This window comes from Branchiostoma floridae, chromosome 12 (assembly GCF_000003815.2).
Source record: "Branchiostoma floridae strain S238N-H82 chromosome 12, Bfl_VNyyK, whole genome shotgun sequence".
Taxonomy (NCBI): domain Eukaryota; kingdom Metazoa; phylum Chordata; class Leptocardii; order Amphioxiformes; family Branchiostomatidae; genus Branchiostoma; species Branchiostoma floridae.
This window is the reverse complement of record NC_049990.1, coordinates 17,979,199-17,995,522: the sequence shown is the minus strand read 5'-3', so window position 1 is coordinate 17,995,522 and position 16,324 is coordinate 17,979,199. Positions and strand designations below refer to the sequence as shown.

Here is a 16,324-nt window from a genome sequence, read left to right as displayed (position 1 = left end):
TCGATGACCTGAACCGGAGTGCTGTTACCATGGTTACACATGCTATGGTGTCAACTACAAAATGTAGTACAGTCAAACCTGTCTATAGCGGCCACTCAAGGGACCGGACAAATTTGGCCACTGTAGACAGGTGGCCTCTGTATAGAGGTGGCAACTTGTAGATAAAATACCCAAGGGACCGACAAAAAGTGGCCACTATGGGCAGGTGGCCCCTCTGTAGAGGTGGCCCCTAATACAGGTTTGACTGTAAGTGGCAGGACAAAGCTGAAAGGCTGGTCACCATATATACAAAATGTATGAATGTGTCTGAGTAAGAGTAAACAGAGCAGTAGTTAAACGTTAGTCTATACCACCTGGCAGTAAACATTATGGATTTGTTTGCAAATGTTGCCTTTCTAGTTTTGTTGTTATTTTCAACCTCTCGCTAGTGTGCATCATGTGTAGAGAGGCTGCAAAATACCACCAAAAGAACCCCTGTCTGACCCATCTGCTGTTCTATCTACTGTTCATCTAGAGTGCTGTTCTCTCTGGTTCTACTTCCTCCCTCGGTGGTTCTGGTAGTTTGGTCTCCTGATCTTTGGGCTCGGCTTCCTTTGATTTCTCCATCTTTTTCTTGACAAGGTTTCTTTTCCACGTGGGCATGGCCGCCAATTTCTTCTTCCTCTCATCTTCTTTTCTTTTGACTTCGTCTTCTTCCGATCTCACCTGATGGGGAAAAGAAGCAAAGTACAGAGTTGATACAAATCAATCAGAAATGTTATGTGGTTAGCACTCAAAACGATTTAGCCAGAGGTTACTGTGGAGCAGGGCTTTAGCCAGCTCGAATTTTTTTTCCGTCAGCCAATTACAATCGTCGCGAAAACCGCAAAAATTAATTAGAAGGACTGAACTGAGACCTTGAAAAACGGGTTTTAATGAGATTATCGTATGCGAAAGGGCGCCGACACACATTGTCAACAATCGTAACAATAGCAAAAGAAACAGTGTGTGGCTTTTACGGCCGTAGACAGCGTCCCCAAGCCGCCTGTAGCTTCCACCAAGGATTTTTGTCCGTCAAGGTTGACGGATTGGTTTTAAAAAATTTCCGTCAGACGCAGCAAATTTCCGTCAATTGACGGAAAAACGGACGCTGACTAGACCCCTGCTGTGGAGGTATGGTATCCAGGCTACCTGTTACTATGGGGTATCGTACCCATGCAGGTTACCACTAAATAATGCACAAATCCTGTGTTTCCTGTGAGAGATTCTTTTGGCTTAACAGTCAACTGCAGCCCAGACCAGCAATGTAGATAGGATTTAAGCTGTTAAGTATCTATTGCAGTCCAGACCAGCTGTGTAGATAGGTGCTCCACCTAGCAGATCGTTACAGAACTACTGCAGTCCTGACTTGCGATGTAGATGGGTGCTCCACCTAACAGACTGTTACTGCAACTGTACAGTAAACTGGTTGCAGATCTATTTCTATGTCTACGACAGATGACTGTTTCCTGACCTCCTGTTGTTTCTGCTGTTTCTCCTGCAGCAGTTTTCTCTTCCAGTCTGGCACATTGGCCCACTTGTCTTCAACCTCCTTCTGCTGCTCTAAAGCCTCCTAAAAAAAGAATTTCCGATTTTAGATACTTAAAGGAAAGCATCAGAAAATCTTCAATTCATTATTTTCCAGTAGTTTACTCATTAAAAAGTTGATTTACGTCAATTTTTACATTAATCCGCCCAATATGACCCTGTAGACACGTTTGAACTTCGCGCTCTCCTCCCCTCTCCCGCCGCGCTGGCCGATGACGTAATGGCCTCGTTCTGATTGCCTGCGCGCTGACGTCACAAATCAGAATTGAAACTTCTGGCCATGCCAGCCATTTTGCTCGGTGAACCTCGGTCCCTTCGGTGGGAAATCACACCGCCATTCTGGAAGCCAGTCCGTTGTTGTTGACAATTAACTTCGTGGACCTGTAAGTCGCGTTGTGAGCTGTCTACGAAGCCATAGTCCCCGGGAGACTGAACATGAATTAGCTTGTCTGCAGCGGGTGAACCGCGCGGCGACGGGACGAAATCAAAACAATGGTTTTTGGGGAGGTTCACGCACCGTGCCATTCTGGACTATTACAAGAGCGAGTTCGGGTCAGTTCTTACCTTCTCCTTTCCGAACAGCACAGTGATAATTACACGTAAGCTTCCACGAATTTTGGTTGAATTCACAGTTGTAGACCTCGTTTGTTCTACTGACAACATACCCTTGATCGCTACATATCGAACAACCCCCTTTTCGCGCCGAAACAGATAGCACCACAACTTGTACAGATCGTGCGAGTTACGCCCCTCTCACTTTATTTTCTGTTTCTCGGGTAAATTATCTGGACTGGTCGGTTTTTCAATCATGTAGCTTTGGCGGAGATTGCTGGGGGTTCATTCAAAACAAATCACGGACTCTGAAACGAAGCCGACATTTCGCGCCATTCACAATGCCGGCCTGTGTTGTATGTAAAAACAACAATGCTGTATGTATGTTTCGGCGCGGAAGGGGGATCGTTCGATATGTAGCGATCAAGGGTATGTTGTCAGAGAATGATTTTTTTTAATGTCCCTGCCAGTTGGACAATTGTGAATTCAACCAAAATTCGTGGAAGCTTATGTGTAATTATCGCTGTGCTGTCCGGAAAGGAGAAGGTAAGAACTGACCCGAACTCGCTCTTGTAATAGTCCAGAATGGCACGGTGCGTGAACCTCCCCCACCACCATTGTTTTGATTTCGTTCCGTCGCCGCGCGGTTCACACGCAGGCAAGCTTATTCATGTTCAGTCTCCCGGGGACTATGGCTTCGTAGACAGCTCACAATGCGACTTACAGGTCCACGAAAGTAATTTTCAATGACAACAAACTGAACTCCAGAATGGCGGGGTGATTATTTACCGCTGAGAGGGCCGAGGTTCACCGAGCAAAATGGCTGGCTAGAAGTTTCGGATCCGTGACGTCATACAATCTCAGACGATCAGAACGAGGCCATTACGTCATCGGCCAGCGCGGCGGGGAGAGGAGGAGAGCGCGAAGTTCAAACGTGTCTAGAGGGTCATATTAGGCGGATCAATGTAAAAATTGACGTACATCAACTTTTTAATGAGTAAACTACTGGAAAATAAAGAATTGAAAATTTTCTGATGCTGTCCTTTAAAGACGAATTGAGAAAAATTGACCTTATTTATTAAACAAATTTATAACCTTGTCATAGTTTTAAGCTTGTCTATGTATTTTGCTAACAGAATAAAAGTGACAAAATGATCAACACGACAATAGCTGTCACTTCAATAGAAAGAGGAAAAATTTCATAGATGTAGCCCCAAATGTTCATATTGATTTTTCTTAGACAAAGATGGAAGGACTAGCATTTTGCATAGGAGATGTGATGGAATTAATTAAATACTGTAGAAGCTACAACTTAAGAGAAATAAGAAAATAAAACTTTTGCTTACCAAGACTTGTTGGTTCCTTTTTTCATACAGAGCTTTCTTCCATGCAGGGAGATCCTCTGGTATGTCCACAACCTTCAGATTGGAAGGATCTAATAACGGAGGTCAAAAGAACAACAGTTGTACTTCTCTATGTCTTACACAATTATAATTATCTATAGATCAGTGCTATCCTAAGATCTGTCAGGGTCTCAGCGAGGTCTCTCTATGAAAAATGTACAAACGTAACAAAACTTATTCAGTAACATGTGTACTTTGTGGCAGGTGGAAGATAAGCAGATTCCAGTTATGCAAATAAGTCCATAATTTGCATAATTAATGCAACCTCTCAAGTAGTAAATGATTGGATTGTCAACATTGTGACCTGTGTAAGTTATTCAAATATATAAGATATAAGTGCCTGATTTCAGTTTTACAATTTGTTTAACTGTATTAATTTGTTGCATTACTTTGGCCAAAATCTAAATAAATAAAAGGTAAACAAAATCCTACCTACATCTACCGACCCTAACTTTTTTCAGGACAGAACATCTTTTGCTGGCCTAAGTGTCCTTAGGGCTGCGTTATCTGACATCACAGCATATGCAAAACAATCATTGCATTCTGCTCAACAATATGTAAGCCTGGATTCTTACCAAACTCTTCATCAGGCTTCAGTTTGGGTTTTGGAGGGGCAGGTGGAGGCTTCTTTACCACCCCTTCAGTTGGAACAGGTAAACTCTTCCCCTGGTTCAACTCTACACTCCCTGGGATGTGACCATTTGGCTGGTGGGGGGGAACTCTTGAGTCAACAACAATGGTCGCTCCCGGGCCTGAGAAGAAGAATAGATAAGAATAGATAACGTTACATGTATTATGATAGCAGTTACAGTTATAAACCCCATGTAGTGTCCATACCCCCCATGTAGTGTTTGTACCCCTGTAGTTTCTGTACCCCTTGTGGTGTCCGTACCCCTTGTAGTGTCCGTACAACCATGTAGTGTCCCTTTCCCCTGTAGTTATTCTGGAAAAATATTAACCCTTTCACCCTGTGAAATGCTTTTTCCTACATTTTGAGTGGCAAATGTTTAAGGTACAATTCATTGGAAATTTTTAGGCTCGATTATGCTTTACGTGAAATGCATGGCTAAGCATTACCACAAATTTTCACCTCCTCATTATGAATTATGAGAAATGAAATATCTTCTCTATTTTTGAATATTACTTACCTGGATGACTAACCTTCATAAACATATCTTCCCTAAGATTTTTGTGAAATTCAAAAGGCCTGCAAACACCTTACAGAAAAGACCAAGCAGACCCTCCTAAGTATGTGCATACATTGGTTGTGAACGGTTCTATCATGAACAGACACGGTGAGCCTCGGAACACTTACCAGCAGGCTGGACTGGTCTGGTGCCTGCCTTCCTCTGACCCACTTTAGCCTGAATCTCTGCCAGCAGTGCATCATGGGAGTCAGATGAACTGGTGGAGGAACTGCGTCGGGAGTTCTTGCTGCCCGTGTCTGACGCCACATCAGCTAATCATGAGAGGCAAAATATGTCTGATGGTTAGAAAACTGTGATTGTGCATGTATAGTTATGCGTTAAATGTGTTAAAAAACCTTTTTGTGACATGTCTTGAATCATGATAATGGAAAGCGAAGCCTTAGCAAAAGCGAAGCCTCAAGTTTATGACAGAGGTGTCTGTCTCTCTCTCTCACATACCATTTAGGAAGTTCCTTTTTTCAACCTCCTTGCACACACACACACACACATGCATACACAAGCAACTGCATACAAACACACACACACACGAACAGACACATACATGTATGCACACACATAAATACGCACACACAAGAAAATACATGCACACAAATACACATACTTGCACACACAAACAATACACACAAGCACAGACAAAAAAATAAACAAATACACACACACAAATACACACACACACACACACACAAATACACACACACACACACACACACTCAGGAATACACACATACATACACAAAAAAGAACAGAATTTTCTGAAATACCTTCTGTTTTCTTCAGCTTGGCATTAGCGATGGCTGCCAGCAGTCCCCCACCCCCACCAGTCTCAGTGCCTGCAGCAGGTGCAGGGGGTGGGGGTGGTGCAGGCACAGCATGACCTGATCCTGTGGGTGGTGGAGGTGGCAATCCTCGGCCTGCACCAGGGGGTGGGGGAGGCATTTTTTGAGGACCACCAGGGGGTGGGGGAGGCGCCCTTGAGGGAGCGACCCCTGAACTTCTCCCTGGGGGTGGCGGGGGCAGGAAGTCTGGCGGAGGGGGAGGGAGGCGGTCAGCACCAGGGGATGATGGGACAGAAGGCTGCTTTGTCCTGGGGGATTCTGGGACTGACACTGGCCGGAGGGAGATGGGCATACTGGACATTACACTGGGCATGCTGTCCTCATGGACATTCTGAGTGATAACCAAGGATATCGGTCGGCTAGTTTTCCTCACTTTGTCGGGTACCTGAGGTGCAGGGCCTGGGGGTGGTGGTGGCACTCCAGGGGGTGGGGAAGGTAGAGTAGACAGCTCTGATGCAGACTGTGCGCTTCTGAGAGGGAAGATGTGAGGCGGATTCTTCGTTCTTGGAATGTCTGTCATGCGCCACTTTTTCTTGTCAGGCACAGGAGGGGGGAGGGGGGCAGGCTCCTTAGGTGGCGGAGGGATGTTCTGTTCATTGGGGACAACATCAGGTGGGTTGCTTGTAACTCTAGGCTTTTGGACCTCATTTGGAGACCTAACCTCTTCAGTAGGAATGTTGTGTGGAGTTTTGGAGTCATGGGAAGGGCTCCTCTTTTTAGTTTGTAATGCTTGATGACTTGTAGAATTTGGAGAAACAGGCGTTTCCGCATCTGCTAGGTATGTGCTGAGGCGAGTTTCAGGACTCCTCTTGGGTGGGGCAGGGGGAGGCTTGCCCGACGGCCTTGTCACATTTCTAGTCCTTGCAGAGTTGTTTTCCTGGTTGGTTGTTGAGGAGGGAGGGACAGCAGAAAGACTCTGCTGTGAGTGCTGTTGGTGGATGTGCTGTACATGTTGATGCCACTGCTCTTTCCAGTTTTCCTGTCCCTGCTGTGTCTGTGGGGAAAATAAACAAAACATGCAACAGTGTTTCAGGGCTACTGAATGGATTAAAATCATCAATGGAAACATTTCTTTACTCCTTTCGCTAAGGGCAGTCCTCACATTCTTGAGCTATTTCGATTTTCAAAATCTTTTTCTATACTCAAATACTTACCACATTCACCATTTTTCACCATCATGAAACTACATGTATGATTTGTTTACATTCAGTTTGCTTGCTTTATCATAGCCTGGTTTATTTCTAAGGAACTGTTTTTCTTCTTTCTATTCTTTAGAGCAAGTTCTTTTGCTCTTTTGTATTCCATGCATTTCTCTACTTCTATATGATTGTACAGGTAAGGAATGCACTGTGTTTGTAAGACAAGTGCACATACACCATGAAATCATATGCAGACTTGGTACATGAAATAATACAAGTCATCAATTATCATTGAAAATTGATAATAGAAAATTAACGAACATCAGATTGATGTTAACATTATGTTGCTGAAGGTAGACATCCTGGTAAAACGATACATCAAAATAGTAGTGAGTCAAACAATTGGATATTATGATTTTGGAAACGGTTAGACGTCTGACCATTTCCAAATGTCATAATCCAGTTGCCTGAGTAACTGCTATTTAGCAATTCCAAGAGTTTTATGATGGAAAACACTGTACCTTGCCAGCTGTTGTCTGGTTTGCTTGTGTTGCTGTATCTGACGGTGCAACAAAGACATCTTCTGGTGGGGAATTCTCAGCATCTAAGAATTCCTCTGGGGGAGGAGGGAGATCCATGGAATCTACCAAGTCCATGGAATCCACTGGCGGTGGTGGAGGCATGTAGTCATCATCATCACCATCAGAGGTTGGAGGAGGGGGTGGAAAATCACTGGTTTCTCTAGACTTCTTCTTCAGAAGGGGTGGTGGGGAGGGGGGCAGGAGTGACGACAATGTTGCCAAGGCAATTCTAGGTGTGGGAGGGGGGTACATGGCACGAATGGACCCTTCCTTGATGATATCTGGGTCCGGTAGTTTAGAATCACCAATATCTGGGGCAACAGAGTTCGTGTTTCCGACATTACGGGCCACGACGCTCATCCGGGCATTGCTGCGTAGAGAGTCTATGGAACAGAGCCGCAAAATGTCGTTGTTCACCTTGGATCCATAGTCCTCGACAGACTGAAGGAATTTGGACACATATTTCTGCTGGGTCTGTTTGGTGCTCAGTAGCGATCTGTAGTCTCTTCTGGCAAGGTAACCCCGCCCAACTGCAAAAAAATAAGAGGCAGCCTACATCACTGCAAAGTACATGTAGAAGACTAACAAGGTCACACCAGGGGGCCCAAAATCGACCTTGACCTTTGTCTTCTCAACCCCTACCCACATACCAAATATCATCACAATCCAACAAGAGGTTCTAAAGTTATGCTCACCACAGAAATACAGACAGACACACAGATGCACACACAGACCAATAAAACCCTCAATTTTTTCTTGGAGGTAAAAACTCATGTGGAGAAGAGGATTTAATCCCCAAACAAATAATCAACTTTACCTAGAAGGTTATGAGTTTGATGCAGATTTGCTTAGTGCATGGCTGTTTGATTAAAGTGGTACCAGTTGAGCTACAGCGACATCCTTGCACACTACACAATGTCAAACAACCCACCTTTCTGGCAGATGACCACCTTCTCCTGCAGGTTGACAGTGATAGACTCCAGCTGCTCAGGGTGCCAGTACCTCAGGAACACCTTGGTACGACCCAGCTAGAGAGAGGGAGGGGGGATGGCAATGCTCATATTATTCATTTCAGCTACACATGTCAAATTATGATGACACATAATAGAAAGCAGTGTGTCGAGGTATATGTCTACATTACATTCTCTTTAGCATGGATTGTTTCAACCTAGTATGTTAATGGATAGTGTCACTGAGTTTTATCTACATGTAGCAAATGCTATGTTAGGAAAATATTTGAAATTTCATCATTTAAAGTAAATTTTTTTACAACAATAAGTGTAGTAAGCTAGTTCTTTTGGGAGTAAGGGGTAAGAGTATTAACTTTCAAGTGTTTTGTAATGTGACAGCCTTTGAGATATTTGTTAACTATCATAAAATTTGCCCTATCACATTTTAGCCTTGTCCAGGTCTATTCCTAGCCTCACCTGATACTGCTGCAGCTTACAGTACTTCAGCACCTGCTTACACCTGCTGACAGCTGTGTCCTCACTGTCAGGTGCCACTGCACACATAGTCAAGGCAGGGTATCTGTGGGTACAGCACATCAATGATACATTTTCTGTTTCTCTGTATTTACAAGGCTGTTCAACAATCACAACAAGCAATGTTGAATGTTCAAGAAGACAAGGGTTTTGTTGACATCCTATGTGCAATAAAAGTGGGTCCTCAACAATACTGAAGAACAAGGAAACACCCAAAGTTGAGCATTTATAGTTCTTAATATCACAATGAAGAAAACTTTGGATTACTACACAAAGCTGCAATATTGGGATTAATTCAAAACTTTTAAGAAAGTATGCACACCTGTCCAGAAAGTCCTGAAATGGCAGTCTGATAGGAAAGCCCAGCTTTCTGATACGTACAGTCTCCAACACTCCTGTGTATCTGTTAAGATATGGAAGCAAACAGGAAAAAAGGTTAGGCAATCCTAATGGTAAAATCAACTGCCAACAGCGGACTAGTCTACCTTTCAGCCAAAAAAGCATCTCCTTCTTGCTTATATTCTGTAATTGTTTAATGTGTTATGATATTGTAAATGATGTTGTAAAATGTTATGTATTGTACACCAGGCCTACACAAAAACAGGTCAATGACATGAGTGTTTGTTCTGGTAAAACAAATAATAAAAGTTAAAAGTGGAAGATTAAAGTTCAATAAAAGGAATCTACCAACATTTTTGAATTACAGTTATTACATGCTTTAATCTAGTCATTCAATAGCCATAACTAACTAACCAATGTTGAAGTCTAGCCTACATACATTGTAGTATATATTAAGCTGCACTATTTTCAGACCTGAGTTGTGTAAGGACATAGCCCGGGTCCAGACTGTCAGGCTGCTTCCCTGTGTTAGGCTTGATACAGCGCACAAAGTGAGGCCTGGATGAGGACATCTTGGCTATCAACTCTGACAAGGAGTTCTGGACAAAGACATCAGGCAAAGAAAGTTGTTGTAAAGTTTAAGAACAAATAAAACAGTATACAGTACTGCAGAACTCCTGTACAACTCAAATCAAAGTGGTCATGGTAAATTTCTGATATGTGTTCAAACTTTCTATAGTCACCAAGATACTATTCTATGCAGGAATTGCATTGAATACACGTCATGTAATTCTTATCAAAGAACTGTTTCTCAATACAACTATTGCAGTTCTCAGAGAAACTGTTAGAGGGCACAACTGTACAGCAGATTACCTTGAAGTGAAACGCGACTGTAGCTGGTCCCTTTCTTTCACTGCTCAGGGCTGCAGATACTGGTCGGTGCAACTGTAGGCAACAAAACAACAATGTTTTACTTTAAATTTGTCAAGACTCTTTTTCCCTACTAGAGTAATGTTTCCTACAAGTAAAGGCAAAAGACCTGGACAGACTAGAATTTGTGCATGTGTTCACTATGACAACATGATCAGAAGAAGCCAATGAACAAGCGCAAGAGGGACAATCCTGAATATACAATTTGATTGCTCCCAGATCTTCCAATCAGGAAGCATTGCATAATTATGAATTTGAAACCCGAAATTAGATGTGAGCACATACGGATATGGTAAAACATAGATATCATGGTAGAAACAGAGAAACATCAATACTCGTATTTCCATTGAAAACCTCTCATTTTCTATATGGAAGTGCCTTTAAGTTTATAGCATGACAGATCTATCAAAATAACAGTAATTCTCAAACTTTTGCCACCATTTCATGTACAGTTGTACCATACAGTATTTGAATATAGTGCTCCTGCAAACTTTGAAAAACTGAAAACTCTTTTATCTCCATACCGTGACAGTAAATTACTGTAAACTTTACATAAATGGTTGTTACAGTACTGGTAAATGGTCACTCAGAGATGTCCAAATCCACATAGTATCTCTTTTAGTTTAGCATTGAACTGTGCTTTTCACCCCCACAAGTTTTACCTTTGACTGGTGCACAGAGCTCCTCTTCCTGAAGAAGGAGAATGGTGATTGGTTGGGTTTGATGACCCGTCTGGACTGCAGCTGGCGGGCGCTGGGCGCGAGAGAACCTGTCCTCGTCATACGGCTCTGGAACATCTCACGTATCAACAGGCTGCTGCTCGCTACAGGGGAGGGTACACTATTGGTCAGCAGGGGGGTTACGAGGGGATGGTACAGTAATGATCATCAAGTGGTTTGTCATGAGTATCATATCTATTTCCCAGTAAGGGATTGAAAATTGTTGTAAAGAAATGGTTTAGAAACTTAAATCTTTGCTTCAGTATTATACATTATTGATAACATCATAAAAATAAGCTTATATGAATACAAATCAAAACATGTCGCATGAGCAAAAAGCTTCAAACAAGGTTCACATAAGAAACAATATGTTTGACTCTTTGAAATGCAAAATAGAAATTATCAATGAAGGTTAGACATCCAGGTAATAAGATATGCCAAATATCAGTTCCTCAAGCAACTGGATATCATTTTGGAAACTGTCAAATGTTTCAGACATCATCCAAAAGTTCCTTCTTTTTCGTTATAAACTTGCTGATCAACAGATCTTACTTTGTGTCAATCACAAAAGCCAGTGGATGCTATCTGAAACATCTGACTGCTTCCAAAATCATAACAAGTTGCTGGAGTGACTGTTATTTGGCTTATCTTAACTTTATATTGTAAGGTATATTTTTGCAAAACTTTTATGTGGATCTATTTTGGACAACTTACTCTTTAAAACCAAGAGCACAGAATTGGGAAGGGTGTCTCTGTTCTTTTCCAAGAAACCATTCACGTCATAGGTCACCTTAAAGGGAAAGAAAAGGGTCTCAACATAAAAATAGGCATGCACAAATCACAAGTAAACCTGACAAAGAAACAAAGTCATGATCAGGAAGAACATCTAAAGAAATTCAATTGCTCAGTCAGAGTAAACAAAGACTTAGGCAGGTATTTCACGGGGCCACACTTTTGCCAGAATGGTTACAGTTGCCAACATGCTGCAATCAGTCGTCAGAATAAATAAAACCTTAAATGAATGGTTTAGTTTTTGTAAAACCTTGCAACTGAAATGTGTTTTACTTACAACAATTATTCAACTAACAATATATCAAATATTCCTTATTCATTAAAATCTAACATAAACATTAAAATAATCAATCATTATCATCAACAAAGTTATAGGAGTCAATTTCACGCTAGAGCATGCTGCATTTAGGAAGTAGATACATTGCAAATCCGCGCTGTACAACTTCAGATCGCTAGAGCTCTAGGCATAAATGACAGCTCGTGTCTCTTTGTTCGACTACATGTACGTGAAGCCATAATTTGTCACAGCAGAGATCATAGCCACTGTGTGACTTGCGAGATAAGAAACTGTTTAATGGGTTGGTGAAGAAGAGGGGTCTTGGCCCTTCCAAGGTGAGTAGATTTGGGACATACAAACAAACAAACAAACAAACAAACAAACCCTGCCAGCGTAGTGTGTGATGGAGAAACTGGCGCCAGCGTCCCTGGGTACAATGTAGATGTGTGGTGCCGTGTGTCCTGCCGTACGGTGCAGTTTGGTGGCCAGGGAGAAGTCAGTAGCCTTGGGGAAGTGGCTCTCCTCATCTAACACTGACAGGATACCCGTCGGCTTCTACGTTGTGAGGGAAAATAACTAACTTGAAAGAGTTTCCAAGGATTCGATCTTAGTATACGTTTATGAAGGTTAGACATCCAGGTAAACAATTTCTAAATGCAATTCAATCTCTACAATAGATTAAAACTTGGAGATTTCCTTCTGGGGGTTATGAGTGACATCTATCACTCTTCATTGTTTCTACATGTAGTGACGCTAAAGAAGAGTGATACATGTAGCTGCCACTCAAAACATCCTGAAGTAAATGTCCAAATTTTACCCAGTTGTAAGGACTGAATTGCCTTTAAACATTGTTAGTATACTTTGACTGACCAGTACAATTGCCTAGATGGCTCACCTTGCAATCGTGAGGTTGTGGGTTTACATTAAGGGTGGGTCATACTAAAGACTACAGCACACAGCACTCATGGGATACAAAAACAGTGTTCTTTTTGTCAACAACATGTGAATATCAATCATATCAATGCAATACATGATGACATTATAAGACACTGTATATTCTTGATTTCAGAATGACATCTTGGTAGAAATTGTCAATGTCAAAGGAATCAAAAACAATCATCTAACCAACTGTCCACACTGCAAAAAATTGATGCTGTCATGCTGATTAGAAATGCAAAGAAACTGGTAATCATTGTGTAAAGTGCACTACCAAAAATGCTTTTTCTTGTTTATCTTGTTTTGCTTCCTCACAGAAAATTTTTCTTCCAGGAAGAAAATTATTCTGTCCCCAAGAAATCTTAGAAAAATGTGCTTGTCCATGGGGCAAGCAAATTTTTGCTTGTCAAGTTTTTGAGAAAATTTGAGATTTGTTTTCTTGTATTTCTTAAAATGCCTCTTCTTGTTTATCTTGTTTTGCTTCCTCACAGAAAATTTATCTTCCAGGAAGAAAAAAATTCTTGTATTTCTTAAGAGTTGAATCTGGTTAGAAAAAAACAAGAATTTGTAGAATTTTTTTCTTGCATCATAAGAAAAAATAAGAAGATTTTGCTTAAATGTCTAAAACAAAATTTGTGGTTTCTCGTTTTGCTTGAATTTTATTCTCAATTTTCTTCCTGCAAGAATATTTTTCTTCATATAAGAATTGTCCATGGGGTAAGAAAAATAAGAAAAAATCATTTTTGGTAGTGTGGCAGCACTGTTGTAAATTCAAGCCCCTTTACACACCAAACAAGCATCACCAAACTCCAAGCAACACCACAAACTCTGAGGCAAAAATTTCTGATACCCATCGCTTTATCACGACAGTGTCCACATCCCATGTCTGCAAAAGGAAACGTTGAAACTATTTACACAATTTAATCTATGTCTTATTCTCAATGTATTCAATATGTTAATTGCAAAATGATTCAGTCTAATTTCTTTTTACCTTATCTGAAGTTCTGTCTAGCAGAATTAGAGATTGTCCTATCAGAATTCCCAATTGTCCTAGGAGATATTAGAATTCCAATAGTATTCTGTTAGAATTCCAATCTCTCCTAGGAGAATCTTGGATTGTCCTAGGAAAGATTAGAATTCTTAGATTCTCCCAGATTCTAATCTCTACTGTGACATGTTTAAGTAGGCAGAGAAATTCTTTTTGTCTGAACAATCCTGTACAAACCAACACGACATACACCTAACATTATAGTGTGTAAATCATATGCAAAGAAGTGATGTACAAAGAAACTGGACCATAACACGGGTCACATAGATATAGTACATAGATGTCTAACCTGTAGGAAGAGATCCACAGTTGGTTTGTTGTCCACAAAGCGTACCAGCTCCATGGTGACCCCTTCTGATTGGTACGCTTCCTGTAAGATATCGGGACTCGTGAGTATTTAATAAGTTACGTAATAACTAATTACTAAAACTGTACAGTTTTGTAAAAAAACAATGTATGAAACCTTTGAATTACCTGCTCCTGTTGGAAGACATGCTTGTTGAAGAAGTTCTGCAGTTGTTCGTTGGCTAAGTTGATGCACAGCTGCTCGAAACTGTTCCTGGAGAAATCCTCAAACCCAAAGATGTCCAGAACTCCTACCTCCAGGGTGTCTTCAGGACTGTAAGTGTACAAACAGTACCAGGTGATTGATAAAGGTCTGCCCTTTTGCTTGTATTGCATGCCTGCTAAACTGCCTCGTGGTGTAACACCAGGTTTGTACTGAAAAGTTGTATATCTGGACAACTATTTGATCCACTCGCACAGTAAGTGCCCACTTTTTTTAACATGCAAAGTTAACTCAAATCGTCATAGCCAATGATACAACAGTGTGTTTGGTCGTGTTGTGTGACAGCAGCATTTATGGTCCAGAACCCCAGAGGTCAGGGTTCAAAGCCTGTCATGTCACCTATCTTGTGTCCTTGTAAAATACAATTTACATGACTTTTCTTACTTCAGGTAAAAATGAATAGTACTCCTTAGCTTAAGCTAAGGATGTCCCCCTAATAAGATATTAAATGGCAGTCCTGTCTTTGAGAAACGCACATCGAGCACCCACCACACAAGAGTAGGGGTCCTTACCAGTGTGAGTGGGATCAAAACATAGCCTTGTACGTCTTACGCACTGTGCTTGGAGCCATCAGCTTAATGAGGTTAGCCACTTAATATAGAAGAAAAAGAAGAGTGCCTACCTATCTTCCAGAGGCTGCAGTAGGTGGTTGATACCATTGACCACCCAGCCAAATAGTCTGGCATACAGGGCTTTGGCCAGGGCGTCTCTACAGTCTCCTGCATGGTACACATCCCTCTGACGTCTGATAGCCTCACCTGGGAAATGCGTAATAAAGAACAAGTACACTGTAACTTCATTTACTTACAAGTTTCAGTACAATTTTGCAGTAAAGTTAATCATTGAAAATGTACATTTGCATTGGTACAAATTTGCAGTGGTCACAACAAATCCATGAAATAAGACCACTACAAAAGTTTTAAGACATGGTACTTGTACTGGCAATAATCAGGATAAATGGCAGATCTTTCCCATGTTTGTCTTAGAAAATTCGAACTTGCGATGAGAGAATTAAAAAGGAGAAATTAACATATACAATGTCATGTACATTGTATTTATCAAGTACATTGTACTAATTGTAGTGGTAGCAACATTTCAGAATGGCAATGCCAATTGTGTGGCAATCACGTTACAATAAAAATTTGTCTTCTTTACTTTACTCCAAACTGAAATTACATGTACTATGTCATCTTGTATGTACCTCTGGTGACAGTGATCTCTGATGTGAGGGCGGAGTCCAGTTCTTCTGAAGGCACTTGGATCATCTCCGAAACTGGATAAAACAAAGGGGAGCTCAATGAGATTGAACTTGACAAAATTGGCATGGAGCTTTATTACAATCATACTTTTCATGACAATTACCTTATAAGATAGGACTATCTGACATTCATTATCTTTGCCAGAATGGCTAAGGTTATGTTTTGGGCGTGTTTGTGTGTCTGTGTGTGTGTGTCTGCCTTGGATGGATCCTGATGATATTTGGTAGGTGGGTAGGGGTAGGGAAAACGAAGGTCAAGTTTGATAATGGGCCCCCTAGCGGCTTGCTAAGGTACTGCAGCGGAAACTCAATTTTTTAAATCTCGTGTTCTGGACATGCTGTGGTCATAATTTTTGAGTGGTAGATAGCCCTCGAGGCAGAGAGTAAGTGCTGTGAGTTTGGGCCCCCTAGCGGCTTTTTTGGAACTGCAGGCGCCGGTTTCCTTTCAAACTTTAGACGAGAATAACTCTACAACGTGTTGACGGATCGTCATGATTTTTGGTATGTAGATAGAATGAGTGATGACTACAGAATGGTATACTAATTATGCAAATCATAAGCTAATTTGCATAATTAAATGAGACATTTTATAAATCCACTGCATTCCATGATAGGACTTTCAAACTGTCACATATGTAGCTGGCAAGGGAGAAAAATGTCGATAGATATCAATTATGCAAATGATGAC

At 41.3% G+C, this 16,324-nt stretch overlaps 1 protein-coding gene across 2 annotated transcripts in view; it reads right to left on the bottom strand.

The window, feature by feature from the left end:
* Nucleotides 1–252: 252 nt before the first annotated feature.
* LOC118427317 (unconventional myosin-XVI-like) overlaps nt 253–16,324 on the bottom strand; it is a 36,698-nt gene continuing 20,626 nt past the window's right edge. The window contains exons 18-37 of one of the 2 annotated variants that reach the window (XM_035837051.1): nt 15,580–15,651; nt 15,001–15,136; nt 14,285–14,429; nt 14,100–14,180; nt 13,613–13,648; nt 12,211–12,381; nt 11,472–11,547; nt 10,701–10,861; nt 9,982–10,053; nt 9,583–9,707; nt 9,092–9,172; nt 8,713–8,815; nt 8,217–8,313; nt 7,226–7,815; nt 5,491–6,559; nt 4,837–4,980; nt 4,097–4,273; nt 3,465–3,553; nt 1,493–1,591; nt 253–705 (exon numbers count right to left, since the gene is read on the bottom strand). In XM_035837051.1, coding sequence (XP_035692944.1) covers nt 511–705; nt 1,493–1,591; nt 3,465–3,553; nt 4,097–4,273; nt 4,837–4,980; nt 5,491–6,559; nt 7,226–7,815; nt 8,217–8,313; nt 8,713–8,815; nt 9,092–9,172; nt 9,583–9,707; nt 9,982–10,053; nt 10,701–10,861; nt 11,472–11,547; nt 12,211–12,381; nt 13,613–13,648; nt 14,100–14,180; nt 14,285–14,429; nt 15,001–15,136; nt 15,580–15,651 — 3,719 coding nt within the window. In that variant the 3' untranslated portion in view covers nt 253–510. The remainder of the gene's footprint in view (nt 706–1,492; nt 1,592–3,464; nt 3,554–4,096; nt 4,274–4,836; nt 4,981–5,490; nt 6,560–7,225; nt 7,816–8,216; nt 8,314–8,712; nt 8,816–9,091; nt 9,173–9,582; nt 9,708–9,981; nt 10,054–10,700; nt 10,862–11,471; nt 11,548–12,210; nt 12,382–13,612; nt 13,649–14,099; nt 14,181–14,284; nt 14,430–15,000; nt 15,137–15,579; nt 15,652–16,324) is intronic. The other variant, XM_035837052.1, reaches the window with a different exon arrangement.